The sequence below is a fragment of the Daucus carota genome, chromosome 5, assembly GCF_001625215.2.
Source record: "Daucus carota subsp. sativus chromosome 5, DH1 v3.0, whole genome shotgun sequence".
Classification (NCBI taxonomy): Eukaryota; Viridiplantae; Streptophyta; class Magnoliopsida; order Apiales; family Apiaceae; genus Daucus; species Daucus carota.
Genome location: NC_030385.2, coordinates 43,476,476 through 43,499,268, shown reverse-complemented (window position 1 = coordinate 43,499,268; position 22,793 = coordinate 43,476,476). Strand labels below are relative to the sequence as shown.

The 22,793-nt window shown below is 34.9% G+C and overlaps 1 protein-coding gene across 7 annotated transcripts in view; it reads right to left on the bottom strand.

The window, feature by feature from the left end:
• Positions 1-2,513: 2,513 nt before the first annotated feature.
• LOC108222014 (BEACH domain-containing protein B) overlaps positions 2,514-22,793 on the bottom strand; it is a 34,717-nt gene continuing 14,437 nt past the window's right edge. For 4 of the 7 annotated variants that reach the window (XM_017395890.2, XM_017395887.2, XM_017395889.2 and 1 more), the window contains 26 exons: positions 22,304-22,648; positions 21,389-21,562; positions 20,511-20,671; positions 19,656-19,971; positions 19,112-19,544; positions 18,653-18,995; positions 18,374-18,562; positions 15,648-15,909; positions 14,743-14,934; positions 14,428-14,646; positions 14,168-14,344; positions 12,566-12,681; positions 10,851-11,303; positions 10,522-10,735; positions 9,132-9,185; positions 7,946-8,167; positions 7,328-7,804; positions 6,928-7,254; positions 6,390-6,839; positions 6,248-6,294; positions 6,071-6,164; positions 5,589-5,795; positions 4,506-4,631; positions 4,047-4,418; positions 3,728-3,959; positions 2,514-3,532 (listed from right to left, as the gene is read on the bottom strand). In XM_017395890.2, the coding sequence (XP_017251379.1) occupies positions 2,865-3,532; positions 3,728-3,959; positions 4,047-4,418; positions 4,506-4,631; positions 5,589-5,795; positions 6,071-6,164; positions 6,248-6,294; positions 6,390-6,839; positions 6,928-7,254; positions 7,328-7,804; positions 7,946-8,167; positions 9,132-9,185; positions 10,522-10,735; positions 10,851-11,303; positions 12,566-12,681; positions 14,168-14,344; positions 14,428-14,646; positions 14,743-14,934; positions 15,648-15,909; positions 18,374-18,562; positions 18,653-18,995; positions 19,112-19,544; positions 19,656-19,971; positions 20,511-20,671; positions 21,389-21,562; positions 22,304-22,648 (6,870 nt within the window). In that variant the 3' untranslated portion in view covers positions 2,514-2,864. Of the gene's footprint in view, positions 3,533-3,727; positions 3,960-4,046; positions 4,419-4,505; positions 4,632-5,588; positions 5,796-6,070; positions 6,165-6,247; positions 6,295-6,389; positions 6,840-6,927; positions 7,255-7,327; positions 7,805-7,945; positions 8,168-9,131; positions 9,186-10,521; positions 10,736-10,850; positions 11,304-12,565; positions 12,682-14,167; positions 14,345-14,427; positions 14,647-14,742; positions 14,935-15,647; positions 15,910-18,373; positions 18,563-18,652; positions 18,996-19,111; positions 19,545-19,655; positions 19,972-20,510; positions 20,672-21,388; positions 21,563-22,303; positions 22,649-22,793 lie in introns of those variants that run through there. The other 3 variants (XM_017395891.2, XM_017395892.2, XM_017395893.2) reach the window with 3 other exon arrangements.

The window sequence follows — 22,793 nt, the reverse complement described above, 5'->3', positions numbered from 1 at the left end:
TAGTACTAAATGATGTAAGGAAGAAAATATAACATCTTAGTATTATAAAAATAATCATTCTATTCATAAGATACATAAATTTGTATACGTATACAGTCGTACACAAACAAATTAAAATTTACTTTATGTGAAAATTAAGATCAGAATTTAGCAATATAATTAATTTGAAAAGATATTAATTAATTAAGTATATCCTACCGTAATAATTAAATTTTAGTACATATTTGAACTGAAAGTGGTAATTTTCTCTAAAGTGATTTTAGTGCAGGTAACTGTAACTTACCACATAGAAAAAGAGAGCAGGTAAGTCGCTTTTGCTTTTGTATATCTAAGGTGGAGTATTTGGTAGGAGTTCGGTTCCTCACAGGCTAGTTGCACACTTTAATTACACGTATAATAATAAAATTATTTTGGCAATAAAAGATGGAATCCTTAGTTTCCAGGAAAATTCAAAATAAAGTTAATTTGGTTTTGGATGACAAATTAAACAAGCTTACTTTACATATTTCTAAGCTTGTTAACGGTTTATTAAAACATCTCCAACAAAATTGGTTGACTATAACTAACTTGTGGATGTAGTGCTTTTGATTAATTATATTTTAAAAATAAGATATTATTAATATGTTAGATTATTATGTAGTAAATGACCTATAATCTTATTCATTTCTTACGGATATGTAAATATTCCATTAATTTGAATAGAAATTAGAATGTGACTCGTTAATGTTATCAGATTAAATGTTAATTAAAGGCTTATATGTCTTAAAATACCAGAAAAGGAACAATGTTTTATTAATACCATAACTTATTGAGAAAAAAATGGACTAGATATTGATATATTTGTAATCCTGGATATACGGATCCTTTTAGTTCTTTTTCTATGTTTTGGGCCTGAATGAAGAGAGCAGTAAATTATAAATCCAAAAGAAATGGGCCATCAGCAAAGATTCTTCTTTCCTAAAAAAAAAGCCCACATTACTGTAATTCGGAAGAAGTCGACTGATCAAAATTATCCCAACTTCGGAAATGACTATATTTTTCAAAAATAATTTTTATCACTCAAAATTGTAATATCTGACCTTAATTATTGAAAATATAAATATTTATGTATATTTAAATTGATATTGTAGAAGTGTTACTTTTATGAGAAGTACCCTATTTGGTGTGATATATATATATTTTTTTTGAAATTATTTGGTGTGATATTATACTGGAGCAATTTTTTCGTCAAATTATAGGAAAACAAAAATGATCTATAATGCTATGATGATGATGAGTCATGACTTGTGAGAAATGAGTAAATCTATAATGGCTGAACACTCGCCACGTACAACTAATAACTTTAGCTTTAACAAACGTGGCAGCTATTGAGACATGCAACCAAAATATATATAAACATCTGAATATAAAATTACAAATGAACATCCAATTCAACAGACAGTCGTTACGTGAGAGAACTAAATACTGTATTTAATATGGAAGCAGCAAGGAGCGAGTCGCCGCCATCAGCTCCGGCAACCAACGCCGGCGTTAAGCCGGAAGAAGTTTCTCCGTTAAAGAGAGCATGGGTCAACATGAGTGCGACCTTGCAAGAACATTTCAGATATTTTAAAGCTTCTCTCTATGGCCTGGTAATTATTTTTTCCTTTTTTTTTGCTGTGTTTAAGTTTTTTTTTTCCCGTAAAAAATAAAATATTTATGATTTTAATGCAGGGGAAGAAGGTGACGGCAAGAAGTGAGAAGGAAGCAGCAGAGGCTGATTTACAAGCTGCTAAGATGCAAGTGGAAGCTGCTGATGCCGCCGAGGAGTCGAAGAACAAGATTTCGCAATGAATTTATTTATAGGAAAATGTTTCGTACCCTAAAAAATTATTCAAGGATTGATTTGGTAATGTTTAATTAATTTCGCTCATATTAATAATAATAAGACCCTTTTTATATACATAGATTTGGGTCCATAGCATTAGTGTTTGATTATCAATGCAAAACAGCATCTGTGTCTGCGTAATTGATTTCTAGCAATTTGTATTATGTTCTTTATAAAACGATTGAAATACAGTATGAAAATTTATGTGTGTTTCCAGCTTTTCTTAACCAACTGTTCGTGGCTGGTTTGTCTTCGTCACTACTGGAGTGTAGTAGCTTACCATTTACAGTATGCATAAATTATAGTGTTTGATTTGTTTTATGCATAAAGTAAATATATTGAAACCTGACAAAAAAAAAAAAGTAAATATATTGAATGAAATAATTTGATAAACAACCCTCCCTCAAATAATATTATTATTTTTGGTTCCGGTGCCAACGTTATCATCCGATCAAATTAATCTTTAGGTATTAAACAGAGCAATGACAAATCTAACAATTATTAAGAATTATTAATAGTTTTTAGTCCACACTCTTGAAACCGAATAATCCTCTCACCAGAATTTATTTAAAGCATTGGGGTCCAAACTGTTAAGGACCAAACATTGCAAACATTTATGTTAGTTATTAGATGATCACCACCATACTTTAATTGAAAAAGATATTTCAAATTTCTCTAAATAATTTTTTAGAACTAATTTATATTCAAAACTGTTATTTCTTTAGTTTCTGCAAAATATTAGTACTACTATATGATTTATATAGTCGGACTTCCAGCCACGAAACGAAATAGCTGATAGTACACATCTTACCGGCAGCAACTCATTTATCCCGTTGTGTAAAACAACTATTTATTTTCAGAAGATTCTGTCTATGGAGCATCCGTGAAATCCTGTCGGAGTAAAACAACCTTTTGTTTTCAGAAGATTCTGCCTAGTAGCATTTGTAAAATCAGTGATCTGCCACTGTTGAAGCACCTGCGAGTGTGGTACTTAAACTTAACATCCAAATTTCTGATTCCGATGGACACTACCCCTGTAGTGTTGCGCATTTTGCATCGAGTACACCAGGAGGGTTCCGTCATTGGTACCAGCCAAGAAACATTCCTCCGGTGTCACAGTTAACGCAGTTATTACCTTTCCGACACCATTATACCTTTGAATAACCTCCAGTGACTTCATAGAGCGTACCACAATCTGCCCCTGGTCTCCTGCACTAAGCATAAACTCTCCGCAACTACTCAGTTTGATGCAATGTAGTCGGCCATTGCATTCAGCTGTAGCTAGCTGCTTTCCGTTAATAGAATACAGGTGTAGACTGAGATCCTCATCAGCGTAAAATACTATCCGTCCATGATGAGAAGCGACGAGCTTTGACACTGGGATACCAGAAGGATGCCGAAGAGATCTTACATATCGTCCATCTCTCAGGGTATGGACAATACATGTTCCGTCTTTAGATCCACTTATGACAGCGTCAAGTTCTGAACTTACATATAAGCAAGTGATCACATCATCATGCCCGCACAAAATGTGAAAGGGCGTTCCAGCAATGACATGGTCTTTGCGTTGAATTCTCCTTTCCGGTGTCCTTGCCCGAACAACATCCCAAACCATAACCGTCGTATCGTAACTCCCAGTAGCAAGGATGCTTCCATTAGAAGTCACTGAAACATCAACTCCAATCAGAAAGTATGCGCAATGCATTCATATACTTAAATAATGGATCATGTTTGAGAATGCAATTTTATATGCTCAAATAAAACGACACAAGGAAGTATGGATTCATAATTCTACTGTGCCAACTAGAATATGAACTTGCTCAAAAATTTGCTACCGGTATCTTATTATATCTTTATTACCTGCAACACAGCTTACAACATCTTTATGTTGTCTAATGCTTTGCACCATCCTTCCATCAAATAGAGATATGACCTGAAAGCTATTTTCCCAGTTCCCGCATGTAATTAGAAAATTTTCAGGTATCGTCTGCAAGGTCGCAAAGCATTGTGCTCCCAGTTCAATATATTCAGCCAAAGGGCTACCAATTTTACGAGAAGAGAGGATATCTGAACCGATTCTGAATATGGGATCCTAAATAAGTTCAAATCATCAGTACGAAATAATTCGAAAACTACTTTGGTAAAATTCTTGATCCCTGCCCGGTATTAAGAATTATACCTGTGTGCCAGAGAGAGTGAAGTTCCCAGCTGATTGCAGTTGGGGTGTTAACCATATCTTGACAGACATGATTAGGCCCTGGTTCACGAGAAGAAGGTTAGAGTCAAGGACATCAACATGCACAACAGCTGATGTTGTATCACTTCTACTTGACACAATGGAAGTCAAATTAATAGAACCAGGGGCAAAGCGTAAAGGGTGAGCAATTGGAATCGGTGGCCCTCTTCTTGGGTGCTTTTTGCGGAATATTTGTATTGGAGTTTGACCAAAATTCGCAATTTGATCTTCTATAGCTAATCGTTGCAACTCATCCTCCACTGTGTCCAGATCAACGGTTCCTTCATAAGTTAAATAGTAGAATATATTTGCAGCCTATGATTCAATGAATCAAGAATGATAATAAAGTTAGAAACAGAATCAGCTAACAAAGAAATTTTACAATTTCCAGGTTTTGCATACCTCTACAGCTGCTTTTCCACGCTGCTTGTAACCAAATACTAGATCAATCCAGTGATGAAGATGTGAGCTAACATATTCACTTTCAAGGGCCTCTCGATTTTTGCTTATAAACTCTTCAGGCGAGCCCTGTGATTATCATGTATACAAAACCAGCATCAACTTTTATCTTAACACTTCATTGCAAGATGAAACTTAATATTCAAAGTTTGTGCCATAGAGAATAATTAAGGAAAAAAATCATCTTCAAGTTAAGAAACTAAGAACTATCAATAGCAAAAAAAAAAAAAAAAAAAAAATCAAATTCATCTTTATATCCTTACAGCTATCCAGCCCTTGTGAGATGCTTTAAAAAATAAAACTTCCTACAACACCCTAGAAAGTCAAAAAAGTCATCTTGGGACAAAATCCAAAACGGAGGATTTTATATAAATTTTGTGATGTCTTAAGGGTAAATCAATTGCAGTCATCCTGTGCACTACTCGGGTCCTTAAATTTAATCCTCACAAGTTTCTCCAAGGAACTGTCTCTGTCGTTAGTTCCGTTTGAAGTAATCTCAACAAGATTCAAAATATAATTTCATAAGCTAAGTTCAAACTATTTCCTTGAAAGCTGGGTTTTTATTGCACAACTACAATACAGGAATCCTCTATATAATACAATACTATCAAAGTCAAGATATTAAAAGTTGTAATTAAATTTTAATATCAAAGAGGGGGTGTTTGTAACATCCCACAACAACTAATGTATACCAATTCGGTAGCACTTTTGGACCGAACTGGTTGTGAGTTTGGATGTTATAGGTACCTCGAACTGGTTGTGAGCTTGGGATGTTATAGGTACCTCTAAGTAGTACATATTTCAGTTCAATCCAAGTGTTCTAATGGGGGACTTGTATGTACTTAAACATTTCAATTGAAGCCACTTTACAAATAACATATTTGTCATAATGGAAACTCATCTCTGTCCAAAACAAGGTGCAAGTTTCATATGGATCATGTATCTTCAATCAGTTTGAAATTAAATGATTACACAAAACGAAAATGTTTTGCATGGTAGATAGCAGTACATATTTGCATCATATACCTTGGCCCAAGGAGGGAGGCAAACATCTGATAATGGTTTGCCGTCTTGCTTCACTCCAAAATGATAAGAGTTCAAATTGAGAAGAAATTCAGGCATATAAAAGAATTCAGGAACCAACTCTTTCACATCGCTTGTATTAGAGAGGCAGTTCCTATAAGTCGCTTCAATGCTTTGAAAAAGGCGGTCCGCATGGTCAAATTTCCCGCCCTGGCCAATGGAATATACGAGCATAGTATGATTGACAGTCAGTGAGAAAGGTACCAAGTTAATAACAAATTATGTGCAAAAGAAAGAAATAAAGAAAATTTGGCAAAATACTTAACATTTTAGAGGTCGCGTCTACCTCTATACAGCAATATAGGATCTCATGGAATTGATAAAACTAGATGCAAAGTCTATTATATTGCATGTTTATCCAGTACAAAATCCACAAATATAACAAAGTTCATTTGTAGGTAAGGAGAGTGATATACTGAAAATACCTGCAAACTGCGGTTAAGAGATGTAAACGGCTCCAACCGAAGAAGATAAAATAACACAATCCCCATGCTGGAGTAGTGAGATCCATAATAGAAACTGCAAACAAGAAAACCTAATTCAGTAAAATAGCTGATCAGTAACCAAATCCATGTTAGCTACAGAATATAGTGGACACTTACTTGGGAATATCAGGATCAGAAAAGCTATGATATCTGTCCTCGAAAACCTGTAAAGATAAACAGTCAACACTAAAATTTTAGGCATTATATGGAGGAAGATTTTATCACTTCATAAACAGAAGAACCAAAAAAGGAAACAGACCCGAAACCGTTTTGGATCCAGTGCCCCAACAGGTTTTGTAAGATCCCGAAAAGTTGATGACTTGCTGAAATCAAGACTGTCAGAGGAATAGTCAGCAAGTACCCATGGAAAAACAGGATACTGAGTCAAGTCATTGTAAGTCCTTCCAGCAAGGGTATTGAGCCTCATTAAATACTCAAAATTGGTAATATCCCTTCTCCTCCAGCTCTCACTATAAGTTTCTGCCATATCCATTGCTACACGTCTATCAACAAAGGATATTACTCTATTCTTATCTTTATACCCTTTTGGAAACATAGATTCATTCCTTGTGGCAACTATCAAGGTTCCAATATCTTTTGCATCCTTCTTTGATGCAAAGTTTAAAAAAACAGGAGCAACCGGATTGTCGAAGAAAATCTCTATTGCGCTGTATCTAAGCAAATACCGAGTCCAGTGTACAGCCTTTATCTATGATGGGAGAAAATACAATTATACTTGAGTCACAAAATATGACATAATATTTTAGGCAAACTGACTTACATATTATGAAGACTACCTTGGAAACGTTCCATCTTCTGTGACGCTTTATAGTTTTGGCCTGTTTCTCAAGACCACTGCCATGAGTGGCATTCAGACTATTAATGTCATTGCCTCTCTCAGAATCCATATCTAAACTAATAAGAAACTTTCGTTTTACCCTCATCTGGTCAGGCTTGTTCGCACAAAAATTTTCTGATGTGTTCAAATTCTCGAAAATAGATGACCCTCCTGTCCCTTCCACTAAAAACTCGCCAAAAAAATGCAAGAAATTTTTCATTACTGCCAGATTACCAGCTAATTTTCTCCTTGGAGTTATAAGCACAGAGGGTACAGACATTAAAACCTGAAAACTAATCCTGTTTAGAAATGCAGTCTCGTCACTTAATACACATACCAACAAAAATGTCTAGGCATACCTTACTAGGTTCTGCCTCTGTTGCTCGTAAGGAAGGCTCTTTTTTGCCAAAAGCATAATCCTTCAGATTGCTGCTGTCTATATGTGCCTCAAAATGTCTTTCATCTAAATGATCCTCAGAAGCAGATGCTTTCAGCAAAAAAGATTCAGATTCGTTTTCAATTGTTTCAGATGGCCCTTCCTCGGTTATTTGACGAATTCCTTTCAGTAGAAACTGCTTCATTTTCTCGGGAATATGTGATCCGATACCAAATTTGCTTTCATCAACACGATCAGTTCCCTCAGTGCTTGGTATACTGGAGTGGGGATAGCAAAGCTTTTTATCAAAATAATAATTCTGCCTCAACTTTTGCCTACGCCGCCATGCATCCTCTGTCTTGTCAAGTTTCCAGTGTAGTATGCTGCTATTTGGAAAGGGCATAGCGGACCATGGACCCCTCTCATCAATTAAAGTACGAAGTGTGTGCATCCATTTGTCCTGTCATAGTTTAATTATCAGGCAATCAATATTAAACTGAATTTCCTTTTATAGCTAAACATAGATACAAAATTACATAAAAGTATTTAAGAAATTTGCAAACCATGACTGTTATAATGTAATATAAAGAAATTTACTTACAGAAACGATTTGTTGCTCTTCATCATAAGCTAGCTGAAAGGAATCTCTTCTACTATTATCTGAAGCAAGAGCTTTATTTAAACTATTCTGCATCTCATCTTCGAAAGATTTTGTATGGCTTACATCAGATAACATATTTTCATTGATTCTTGTGCGGAGCTCATGCAACTGTCTGGCTTGATCAGTTTTTGAAGTCTTCACATATTTTACTTCATCGGAAACCTTTGAATAGAAGTATACAAGTTAATAAAAAGACACAGACGTAACAACTGAATATCAAAAGACATCACGTGTCAGGGTAAATATTTTTTTGAGATCTAGGGGAGATTACTAATAATAGGAGTGGGAGGTCATTACATCTAAAGGAGAAAGACAATCAAGTAAGAATACTGCAAATTTACTCAAGAGGTGCACCATCCTTATTTTCTTAGGAAAACAATTTGATTTTATTTTTGCTGTTACATCAGCAGTTGACTGGACATCTAGGGGCAAAGCACTGTTTCAGTGCGGGCCGTGAGAGCGGTACCGAATCGAGGCAAAATCTAATACTAGATACGACCTCAAAATAAGGTCAAGATCGACCAGTGAGACGATGGGGGATAAGCTTCATCGTCGAGAGGGAAACAGCCTGGACACCAGCTAAGGCCCCTAAATGACAACTCAGTGGTAGACACCAGCTAAGTCCCCTAAATGACAACTCAGTGGTAAAGGAGGTTGGGGTGCAAAGATAGCCACGGAGATTTGCCTAGAAGCAACCACCCTTGAAGAGTGCGTAATGGCTCACTGATTGAGCGCTCTTGCGCCGAAGATAAACGGGGCTAAGCGATCTGACGAACCGGAAGTGAGAATGTCAGCTTGAGAAGCCCAAGTGTTTCAAGCGAGTCCAGTACATCACTTTGTAAAGGTTGCACCTGACATAAGTTATGAAATTCCTGACATACAGAAAGGACTGGAGACATGATTTTAATAAATTATTGCAAATCATATTACTCTATTTAGAATTTTTTGCTTTTAGTATATCCAAGACTATTAGTTTATTTAATTAACTGGACACACACAACTGCATATATTATTAAGGATGGTAGAAATAAATATGATCATCCATATATGTCTTTGTAAGAGGCAGAAGTCGCACAATTCTGAGAGACGATAACATTATAATCCTGCCGGTCAAACTAGACAGTACCTGATAAAAAATTCGTGTCACTTTACAGACCAAAATTGTAGATGTTCTCCAAGCCTTGCAAAAAAATTGCAGAATAGATGTTCATTTCTATAAGAAAAGGAGTAATGCGGAGGAAGGAATTAAAAATTAATTTGCAAAGGTTTGAATCTGTTATATAGGAACAGCTATTAGTAATATGCTATGAAACTATATCAAATTAGATAAGTGCACTATCTAAGACTATTCTAGTTTATGGTAGTAAAGTAATGAAAGGAGCTGCTCCCTCCAAAGGTTCTAATCTTTATTTCCTTCTTAATTCTTGTCTGGCATTGAGGACTGAGGAGTATAGTTAAAGATTAAAGTAATGATTTATTGTACTTACCCTAACAATTTCAGAACAAAATCATCATCAGACTCATGAATAAATATTGACACATTAATGCAGGGGCAAATGCATCAATTATAGTTAGCTACTATGTGCCTTATTCTCTGACATCAATACCTATAGTCTCTTACCACTAAGAGATAAGGAGTTATATGGAAATTTATAGCATCAATATTAAAGGTATTACTCCCTCCGTCCCAGTCAATAGTATACATTGGGGGACGGGGGCGCGGCACGGACTTTAATGCTTCAATATAGTATAGTTCTGTAAATTATTTTTAAGATTTTCTTTTTTTGTATAAAAATATAACATTTATACTTTTATACAAAAAAAGAAAATCTTAAAAATAAGTTGTAGAACTATGTTTTATAAGAGCCTTAAAAAGCGTGTCGAGCAGTGAAAAAGAAACGTATACAATTGACTGGGACGGAGGGAGTAGTTTTAAATTGCAAAATTTTAAGATTCTCACCTCTACAAAATAAATATTATATAAAACAGCATGAGTATGGGACATAAGATACAAGATATAAGCCTAACTACATCGAATGACAAGTATCCGTTCTATACTGTTACTAGTCAGCATATGTTGGTCAGAATGACAGGGGCGGTAACAAATACTAATTCTGTAGTGTCCTAGTAATTGAGCTCCTGTTGCAATTCATAACAAGGCATGCCATCGCCTATTATAGTATTATACCATGATGAGCTCTTAGAGGAAAAATTAATCCCCCATCACCGGTCTTGTTACTGGAACCAAGATCCGAGATGAAGACTGCCACATCCAAACGGGATGTTGAACTTCAGGGGTAAAGCTTCTTTAGATCAGAGAAAAGCAAACATAATTTGCACCATTTACAAATTTCGGACTGTTCTATAATCTTAAATATCATGTTTCCTTTCTTTGTTTTTTGATTATTTCTGAATATTACCTGTCTTATCGAAACTACAAAACGTAGACCGAGACTGATTTTCGGGCATATACATAAAACGATAATTGATATAATTCAAAGAAAATTGGCACAAACCGCGGCAAGCACTCGATCCTTCTGGATAAGATTATAAATTGCTCCACTGTCTCCTAGATCACTGCTTAAATCTGATAAATCATCTCTGCCAGAGAGAGTGGTGACTAGCAAAGATCTCCCATATTTAATCGTTTCTTGAAGTAGGTGTGAAATTTTATAAAGCCGAGCCCCAGCATCGAGCATCCCATATTTTTTCCTGATAATTAGCAATGACCTACACTTCAATGCAAAAGTAATGTAGGATCAAGGAGATTATGGAAAAAAGTTAGTAAAAAATGCAGAAAAAATTGAACTTTATAAAGTCAACTAAGGTTATTTGCTGATAGTACCAAATGAAAAGTTGCAGTCTGCTTTTACTCTGCTCATCAATGACCGTCAGAAGATTGGGCAGAAGAGGAATAACCAGCTGTACACATTGAGAACATCTTGCTAGAGAAGATTCGCACAGATATAAGACCAGTAATCGGTATGTGATTCTTGGGCAATTTTCCCCCCTTAATAGCATGGCTTTATCTACTGGTTTATTTGTTTTTCCAACCAGAGCATTGCTAATTCCTCCTGACACAACGGCTGAAGCCATCTCGGCAGCAGGAATATTTAGGGATTCTACCAAACCACGCGCTCTCTGGCCAAATGATGCTCCGACACCTGAAGATAATTTTCGTAACTTTCTTGACCCTTTGCCATGCATCTCTCTAATAATTATCCAAAGCTTGTCATATATTGTCCACCGCTCTTCCTCAATCATATTATTTTCAGAAGTGGCATGTCCCATAGCATTACTAAACAGATACATTAGATCACGAATTGTTATAAAATATTACAATGCAGCATGAGTTGTTTAAAAAAATTTAAAGGCATGCTTGAAAAATAAATTGATGATATCCTTACAAAATTCTTGCCAAGATATTTCTCACAAGTACTTATTATGAGAAAGTTTAGCTTTGTATCATTAATTTATTATTAAGAATTCTTGTAATATCTTGTAAAGTTACATAATCTATCCAACAAGCCTTTATATAGAGGCTTTCTGTATAATAACAATATATTTTATGATAACCTTCGCTTACAAGAGTTCTCTCATTTATAAAGTATATATACATGTAGAAGTATATACCAAATTACCAATATTCATATGTTTCATCCTGCTAAGAAAAACAAGCTCCAAGAAATGATACTAGTACTAGGTAGTGCAGGAAAAAATTAACTTGAGTGAGAGGACAAAATAAAAACAACCTTTTCCTACCAAATGCTAGATTGTGATTACAATTTTCATGAGATGATCTTTTCAAAAGATGCTTTCATCATAACTCGATTTTACTAGATGGATTCTTCCCTAGGGTACTGAATACTGATTATATAAATGTGATATTTCTTTCCCCTTTTCATCTCTGACTAAATACCTTCCAATTCCTTTTAACTACATTCATGTACATGACATCTTTTGATTAGCAAAAACAAAAGCAAAAAAAAAGGACAATTTGTCCTTGCAAAATTTAATTACTTTCCAACAAATGTATGATGGAAAATATTGAAGCACTCTTATTTTCAATGGGACTGCCGTTCGGATTTATATCTCTTGCAAGGAACTATGGACTATGATTATTTCTGAAGTGGACTTTCTTAGACCTGTGAGGATAAGGGCTGTAGCCTATCTAGAATACACTAGGGAGGCAAATATCCAGGGTCCATCACAATGATTACTAGCATGATTGCAGACTGCAATAAACTTTCCGTGATCAGAGGTGCAATAGATGAGGGCTCTTCTAATCGACTTACACTTGTATACTCTAAATTTTCCAGGAACATCAACAGAATAATCACATTGGGAAAGAAGAACCTATATCATGTCAGTCGACACCAACAGATAATTTGGTACTCACAGAAAACACATCATTTAACGAAATTAATACAGCACTTTTGAAATTATAAACACTGCAAACTACACAATCAGAAGAACAGGATCAGGACAAACTATAGACAAGAGAATGACGTTGAAAAAGATGCCTTTATAATATAAAATAGGAAAATGCGTTGGCAATACCTGCCTTGTTGGTCATCATATTCTCCATTTAAAGCCTCATACAAAGCAGAACCCAGATCCATGTGACTATCTAATTCTAGGGAGTCTGTCGAAAATTCGGCCAAGCCAGCAGGAAACTACACGCAGTGAAGAAAAATTAAAAAGAAGCAGGAGTTGAACTTGCTTCCTACATCTAGTTGGATATCTTATGCAAGGTTTCAGTCTCAACCATCAATCTTACAAATTTGGAATCGAATAAGAAGTATAATTCTTCTAACACGAACATGTGCTTTTTCACTATTTGTTATATTAGTGTTCAAGACTTAAAGTAAATATAAGTATAATTTCGTCATATTGTGGTATGCAGGCCTCAATTCAGTTGGAAGACTATAAATTCTCAATCATACATCAGCAACAAGGCAGTATATTATCTTGACATTACAATGCAACATAATTAAGTTCATATATATTAGCAAAACAGCCTCTTTTTCAAGCCAAGTTATACATAATTAAGTTCATATATATGGTTGCAGTTCCATTAACAGGTGTTTATAAACAGCACTTCAAATCAGATTCTGAGTAGTGTAAAATAGAACACTAGTAGTATTATTCATTGTTCCTTTCACTTTGTATTTGTTACTGTTGCATGGAAAATAGTTTTTACATGCTTAGGTGAATATTGAAACATACTATATATAATATAAATTTTGTAGGATGTATAAAGGCTAGCTTTGTAATTCGATACGCAACTGTTAAAACCGAATCACACCGATGGTGTTTGGTTGGGTTTTGGTTCTTAAATTTAGAAACCGCATATTATTGGTCACAGTTCAGTTTTAGGTCAAAACCACACTGAATCGTACCACGCTCATGGACAGATTACATAGATTATGTCATAGACCCCAGCTAGTACAACAATTAAGAAACAAAATAGACTAGGGGACTGGACATCGACCACGCATTAAACAAATATATAAAAAAACTATCAAATAACGATATTGTGGCGCTTCATATATATATTAACAATAAGATATTCCCACATTATGCTCAAATAAGATATAACAAACCAAAAAGAAAGAAATTTACAAATAATCCACGCTCATCATAGTGATATATATTTATGCCAATAAAATCAGTATGTCTAGCTGACAGCTCTAAGTTTCATTTAGTCACCCCACCTTTTTCAACCCCACCTTATTCATAACTAGATCTGAATTTCGAGCAAAGAAGTGATGAGGATAAAATTTCCTAAAACAGATTGACCTTATGGAAACTTCTAAAATAAATTCACTGCAGTGAATCACAACTTCTCTGCTGAAGCCTGATCTAATAGGTAATATTATTTTATAGACTCCAATCATGCAGCATTACTTGGTTGTTTTTTCTTCTCTTTTTTTTTTGCAATGAGAGACAAGCTGAACAGCACAAATGTGTGGCGGTAAGACCAGGTGTGCAATGTGCTGACATGTAATATGTATTGTGAATTTGTAATTCTATCCCGCTAGTACATTTCTGCTAGCGACAATGATATGCGTAAGACTAATAGACCGACAGAAAACAAGTTTGCCCACCAACAAATGCTAAAGCAAGAAGGTACAATGTGTGAGTAAAAAACATATATACCGGAAGCTTAGCATCAATTTCAGAGATCAGCAAATCATCAACCAGTTTCAAGAGGTACAGGATGTTGTCCCGACATGGTTGCGCAAAAAAAATGTTCTCCTCAGAAGATAATTCTACCAACCTCTGAACTAAATCCTCATATATATCACGGAGGAGGTACTGATATGAAATGCCATCCTGTTAAAAAGGAAACATGAACTACATAAACTATAAAGTGTCTTAATGCAAGTATATGTCTAAAGTATACAAGTTGAGCATACTTGTTCACGATGCATAAGTAAAAAAATTGCTGTCTCTTCTAAATGTTGCCACCCCCCTTTAATAGACTGCATACAATGACGAAGGACGACACAAAAGAGCTTCCTGAAAAGAGTTTGCTCACTCATTTCACTGACTACTTGAACTTGTGACTCCCTTTTATAATTTTTTAGCACATCAAACTTCACTGAAGCTGCTAACCATGCATTCCATCCATAATCCTGATGTGGAAGATAAAAATTAAATTGAGATATACAAGAGAAATATAAAAAAGATTTTTAGCTCCAAGTGCACCAAATAGGAATAAATTTCTTTACCAAAAAAGCTTCGACATTTGAAGAACTGGTATCAAGAATGTCAAGTATATCTTTAATGATATTTATTCTTTTGGTTACAGACTTGCAGCCTGAAAAGAATCTGAATATGAGAGGCAAGATTTGAGGAAGAAAGATCTGTGGTTTTTTCAACCTGCCTCTCTGCTTCTCAAACTGATCTTGTTTATCCAAAACCTGCCAAAATAAGTGCACAGAAACTCATTCACCTCGTACGCGATGATGATTATTTCTAAACATTATATATATACATTTATATTACATCCTTATATAATAAGCGTGAAAGAGATCTCGTATCAAAAACTACCACAAGTCAAAGGTTGGAGTTTTTTGCAACTAACAAAATAACAATATATAAATATTAATCCAAATCTAAAGTAAAATAAGTTATAAAGGTCAAGGGTTCGATTTTTTACACCTAGCAAAATACCCATAATATTATCTCAGTGTTTAATCATATCACCTTCTGCTAAAACAGGGGTAGGTTGAGACACATGACAACTACTTAAAGTTGACATAACATTTATTCACAAATTTTCCACATATTTGTAAGCAAAATTACTCTATACACTTAGCCAAAAAAAAAACTCTATTTAAAACAAAAGTGTTTCATTAAGTATCATAGAAATTACCACCATAATAATAGATAAAAATTCATTAATATGTCTATACAGAGAAAACAAAACAAAATTAAAAAAAATGTCTGTCCCAAGGATAAAAGGCTTGAATAAATAGCATAGATACATAGATTTATGTGCGTGTAAGTAAGAGGTACGCAATAGACATCAAAGAGAGAGAAATTGTTGAACTTGTGAAAAAATATAGGAATCATGACCAGATTTGCAGATCTCGATAAACAATGGAAAAATTATTCATCACCCACAGAATACCTGTTCGGGACCAGCACCACCAAGTAGAGTATCAAATAATGCTGTACAAAGGTTATTTGTTTGAGGAAACCTAAATAGCTTATCTGATATGACAGAAAATATAGGTAGCATCTGCAGACCAAGCTTTCTATGTCTGTCTGAAAGAGATTTTGATCTTCCCGTAGTTGCGCTAAAGAATTTCAATGCTGTTTTATGGGAATAAATACCAACCAAAAGTTTTCCCATAAACTGCAAGGCAAGCAATCTGATGGGCTCATAATCCCTGAAACAAAAATAATGATCATGTTAAAAAAAAGGGAATGATAAATTAGCTCCAAAAATTACTACTAAAAGTGTTCTGTTTTTTTTTTAAAAAAAGTGTTCTCTGTGGAGTGCAACCCTATATATATATAGAGAGAGAGTCTTACTCTAATACAAACCTCCTTATTCTACAAACTAAAAACTATCACTAAATTTCTAAGAGAATATCACTAAATTCTCCAACAACCCCACCTTCTCCTTCTCCAAGCCTCTGCCTCCCCCTCCAGCCCACTTCCTGCAGCTTCACCGCCATCAAATTCTGCCGCTCCCACCACCTCCATGCCGCCCACGCCCTCCATAACCACCACCTCCATTGTTTATATCACCACCATATCCAACCCACCTCCACCGTCCCTTTCACTTCACCTTCGTCCTCACCTCCACCTCGGTCTTCCTTACCTCCAGTACCAACTGCCCAGTATTTACTGTCGATTTCAATTCCAAATCTTTGCCAAAAACTGTCGAAGAGAGCTAAAAGCTCCTTTCATGTCCACTACCTCCATCTCTACCTTCACCTCCATTGTCTCGACCACCGCAACCACCACCTGAATCGAAAACTATAATAGATTTGGAGATTTTCAACAGGTTCTGGACGTTTTCACCAACTTCTATAACCAGTGGCGGATCCAGAATTTTACCAAAGGGGGGGCTTCACTAATATTTATAAAAAAAATTAAAAAAATCTTAAATATCTCAAATACATAATATTCCCTAATTATTTTTATACAATGTCACGAGAAGGTAATTCTTGATCTCTTTTGACATTATAAATATGCATGTCTAATTGATTGCGAATCATGAGAAGCTCCTTCACATTTTTAAGCAAGTGCAAAGCTTGAATCCCCCTGGTCAAGAGCAACAGACTAGCGCAGTAGCCAGTAGTGAAGTCCGAAGAGGTACAGAGTGGGCACAATCTGTTTAAATTCACAAGCAGCAGCAAGGGGAAGTGTATTACGCTAGGTTTTTTGTTTGAAGAGTGGGCTGGGCTAATCATATAAAGGACTGGGCTGAAATTTGTTGGGTGGGCTGACTTGTAAAACCTAAAAATTTTCAACTAATATATGAATTTACTATGGGCTCAGGGGTGGGCTTAAGCCCCCTGAGCCCCCCTTTTGTATCCGCCTCTGTCTATAACATAAATCACTAAATCTTAGAGAGAATACCACTAAATTCTAAAGAGTTTATCACTAAGTTAGATTGGTTTTTAGTTTTTATTTGAGAGGTGATTTGTATTTGATCACTACCCTATATATACATACATACATACATATATATATATATATATATATATATAGGCTCATGATCAAATAGAAACCACTCTTAAAATAAAAACTAGAAACCAGTTTCCCTACCACTATTTATAACTACGGGTATCACTAATTTATACTGCACTAATCACTGTTTTTATGCAGTATGTAAACAGCGATTTTTATTATCAAAATTGAGAAAATCTACTTATCTAAATTATTGATAATCGATTATAGATGATTAATTTCATCCGTAAGAAGGTTCTTGATGGTAGGAAGGCGCAAGAGAAGTTGTATGATGATGGTAAGTAGTCGTTAGTTTTGTAAGTTATGATGGAAAGTGTAGGTGACTATTGGTGATGATAGACAATGGTTGCAAGTCATAGAAACGTTTGGTAATGGCGGTAAGATGTCCAATATTACGATTTGGGTGAAGATGATGGTCATATACGTTGCATATATGTGTATATATATGTTTATATTCGCGAGATATGCCATATATAAATTAGTGATATGTTATGTACAAATTAATGATTTCTGTATTTAAAAATAGTGATAAAAAAATGTCCAGAAACTGGTTTTTAGTTTTTAGGCTAATTTGGTTTCTATTGGAGTAGGACCCTATATATATATATATGCTTAAATTCACACGAAAAATAAATAAATCATTAATTTGACTTGACAAAAACTGGAATATCTCATCAATAAATTTTAATAAATGTGATATAATAAAATTATCATATACAATCTAGAATATACCCGTGCTTTGCACGGGATGGAAAACTAGTTGTAATATATAAATACAATCCTAGTTTTTATACAGGGATCAGTCAACTAGCTTTGGCTGAGCTACCTTACAGTTCTAACCTTTATTACTCTAGACTGCTACATAACTAAACACTTCAACTAATAAGCAGAAATACTTGCACAACACAACAAAATTGTGCCTCTTCCTAACATGTATAGAGTGGAGAGGTATCTACGCGTGCATAGTTTCACCAAATATTTCGAAACTATCTAGGTCTAGGTAATATTCATGCTAGATTCACCGACACGTTATACTTTAAGTTACCCATACCATTAAACAACCTCAACCAAGACACGCCATAATTTACTATAAACATATTTTAAATTCCAAGAACCCTTCCAAAGACAAGTAGCAGTTAACAGAGGTCATACCTCTCCAGAAGATTGACGAAAACGTGACAACCACCAATTAAATTGATTTGTTCCAGAAATGAGGCAAATAATTGGTTCTGGTCAACAGCACGAATAAGCATATGTAAAACATCTTCAATACAACCCATATCTTGACTAGTCTCGAAAAAAGCTATGAGGGCATCTATATCTGTTACTGCAATGCTCTGCCTGCACATATACAGGTTGTCAGTAATTGCATAGCAGACAACTAAGTCAGAGAAAAAGCAAGGAAGCAACCTTACAGGTGGACACATTTACCTTAAACTCATCTCACCAAGACTTAGTAGAAGAAGACGGATTCTATGGTGTTTTTCTTTACTTGGTCTTTTCCCAACAACCTGGTTTGTCATTGGATGAAGAAAGGGTTTACCTCCCACTCCTACAATAGATTGAAATTTTGGATCATCCGAGTAAAAATGGCGTATTATATCAAGAATACGAGGAAGATGACATAAACTCTGAAGCAATCTTGGGTCATTATCAAATTGTTGGATGAGAAACGTGTATACTTCACGTTGCACATTGTAAACTGTGTAGACCCATATGACGGGATTAAGAAATATACTAGAGATGGCATCTTTTGTAAGCATCTCAGACAAACCTGGATTTAAAAAAAAAATGAAAGAAAAAATTTAGCTTCAAGTCAAATATTATAAACACTGACAATTGATCTAGATCAATATATCTTTATATGTGCAAAGATATTATGACACCTACCACAATTTGCAACAACGTTGTACATATATTTTAGAGCTGAGAGCATTTCCAAATTAAGTTTTTGGGGAGGAACCGACTGCAACAAGAATCCCAGAATTGAAAACCCAGAAAGATGAAGCATCTGTTGTTGGTTAACTAAATTTTCATCTAGGACAGAAGCAATAAGTTTGATAAATTCGGCAGTTAGACGTTGTTTTCTGGTAGGAATTAAGAAACTATGTCCCACTACTTCACTTTCTTCAATTTTATACAACTCAAAACGAGTAAAAAGAGGGAAAAACACAGACACTCCCCCAACGCAATATATGATCTGCTGCAACAACTTCCGCGAACATAACTGTGTACCAGACATGACAGTTGCTTCAAATGATGTCCTGACTATGCCATGTCCCATCATAGGTGAAACATTGAATAGTGTTCTACCATTACAAGCCTGGGAAATTGGATGAGAACAACGGTCATTTCATGAACAACATACAAAAAATAGTTGGTTAACTTAACCACAATACACACACACACACATACTCGATGGAAACAGAATAACCTGGGCATTAATTCCAAAAGTTAATTTTGATGCTAGGCCGTCTCGAGCATCAAATATCCTTCCAGGCACCGGATTATCTGATTGAAATGCCTTTTCATTGTCAAGGAATGAGTACATATAACTTGGTCCTAAGACATACATTCCCTTCACTTGTTCAGGACTAAGTGGCTCGTTGAACATATATATTGGACCGATTTGACCCAAAAAAGGAGATGACTCATTGATGCAGGCTACGGTATTTTCATCATCATTTGAATGCAGATCTACCTTTGTGCCAATTGAGGAACTCGTTAGAGTGTCATTAATTTTTGCATAGCTGAATAGATAAAGGTTTGTCGATCAGCGAAAAGTTCCACATATAAAATTAAAGAAGATAAAAAGTATACTTAGGGGTCGTTTGGTTGAGGGTGTCTCGGAATCAGGTATGGGTTTCGTTCATTCCAAACCCATACCTGGTGTTTGGTTGAAAAAAAAATTGAAACCCATACCCAAACCCCCGAATATGGGTTTTCAATACCAGGAAGGTTGGTGGGTATGAGAGAGTGGTATGGGAATGAACTTTATTTCTCGTAGTTTTATCTTTGTTTAAGCAATTTAATATAAATGTTTAATACAAAATTAAATCAATGATGCAAAAATATATTATAATGATAATTTTATTAATATTTATAATTAATTCAAATCAATAACTTGTTTTTTTAATTATATATATTGATTTTAGCACTCAACAAAACACATGATATTAAATATGATATCTCAAACCCATACCACCTTTGCCCGATTCCTCGTTCCAACCCAATACCACTCCGCGAACCAAACGACCCCTTATAAACAATAAGATAATATGTTAATGACCTGCATTTCTCTGATGATACAAGGACTCCATCAACATAACACCTCACTTGGCTACCCCCTGAAAAGGCTCTCCCTATGCTATGGGTTAAACAGAGAAACTGCCATTTTTTTGTAAAGAGATTAAGATTCAGAGAAACAGATTTTCGTTTCTGGTTTACGGACTGCAAAACAAAAGAAAACAAAGTCACAAAATTGAATTTAATTTGCTTTTAACAAACAGCATACGTTAGCATCTGTGAGTGGAGAAGTAATGATCTTACCACTAGTTCAACAAACTGCACACGTCCACAGAAATTCTACTATTCATCATTTTTAAAATCCAATATTTGCAAACTATCTCGAACCAACAAGTTTTAGTTTTGCACTTCAAAAACAAATTATCTTCAATATATTACAATGATATTCCCTTTACATATTAAAGGGATTATTTCTACACTAAAAAAAATCATATTTGAGAGTAGCAGGTTCATTTTTGTAAAATCCCACATCATTTAGATAAAGAGTATTTGTGCCCTTTATAAAGGCCAGCACATAACTAATGTAGCACATAACTAATGTATACTAATTTGCTAGCACTTTTGGGCCGACCTATGATGGGTTGTTGGGTCCGGATGCATCTAGTTGTGGGCTTGGGATGTATAAAGGGCCCAAATACTCTTTATCGAACTGATGTGGGATGTTACAATTTTCCTACAGTTGCCGATTACTATGGCAGTTCATTTATTCACCGAATATGAGCATAAACGAAAGAAGATGGTCATCAAATATTCCCTAATAAGAGTAGAAAAACCGAATATGAGCATAAACAGAAGAAAATGGTCATCAAATATTCCCTAATAAGAGTAGAAAAAATAATTGTATAGAGAATAAAATCTAACCTCATAAAGCAGCTTGCCTTTTGTCACAGTAGCCAGACAGCCTCTTCCATTTTCTGTGAGAAAACTGAACAGCCCCATTGTACTATTACTTGGGAATTTTTCTACCCTAAGCCAACAAGAAAATGAAAATCCCTTATATAAAGGCCAATGCACAGGAGTTTTAATTATTATCCCCTGCAAAAATAAGAAGACAAAAGAAAAAATACATATATAAAGTGACATATGATATTCTGGGATTAACATTCAAAACAATATAGACATATAATATATGTATTCATTTAGCTATGCCCATTTGCAAGAGGCTTTTGCCTTTTCAACAAAGTTACAGAACATGCTTATGTACTTTTGCTTTATTCGTAAAAACTTTTTCAAATCAACTAACATCAATCATTTGGGCATCATAGAAGACTATGTTGCGAACAAACTTAATTGGGTCGATTATTGAAATATCTTTAATGCTTCCATAGTAGTTAATTGAAAATGAGTTATTTTTGACTGAATACACACTGAAATTCAGTAGATTGAGAATGATTAATAGCTTAAACATAGGCATATTATAGTTTCAGGGGGTTCTTTTGAAGATTGTGTCGGATTAATTTCATTTTTCACCAGATTCTAGAAGACAATATCCAACTAAAGGAAGCTGATTAAAAACGGAGGAAAAGCGCCACTTGAAGAATTCATCTCTGACATATTATCAAGATTAATTAATATGTACTTCCTAGTGTCACTAGTTCCACTAGTTGACCATCGATATTGGAGTTGCTATAATGTATAGATTAACACTTTTTTGTGGTCATTATTTTCAAGACCCAAGCATCAGTTAACACAAACCCTTTGGTATAACTTATGTGTGTAACCAAACATTCAGCAGAGGTGATTCTTCAGTGCCGTTTCCCAGAAAATTGAACTTACAGAATTGTTGCCACTAAGATCAAAAAAAGCTGTTGGTCCTTTTTCATTCAGCATGGATAAAATGCTGGGCAATAATAGTGAACTGTACTGCTCCCCAATGCCTACTTTCTCACTACGAAGAAGAGTGAATATTTTACGTATATCCTTTCCAGATATACTGTGGCCACCAGTAATCTTAATGAGTTGTGCCAGTCTCAGGATCATGCCGTCATCTTCTTCTTGAGAAAACCAATCAATAAGAAAGTTAAGTGTTCCTGCTTTGACACATGAAGCTCGATTGGATATCGACTCTTTGAGCAATTGAAGAAACAATTCGAGTCCATGATAGCGTGAGGCATGACTGCTCTGCCATTGACATAACACAATGGAATGACTCAGAATAGCATCTAGTTGCGAATTTCTGTCAGATAATGTGTAAATGTAAAAAGAAAAAATTAAACACTGTAAGCCAATTAAAACAAGCAAGATATAAAGATATATGTGAAAATAA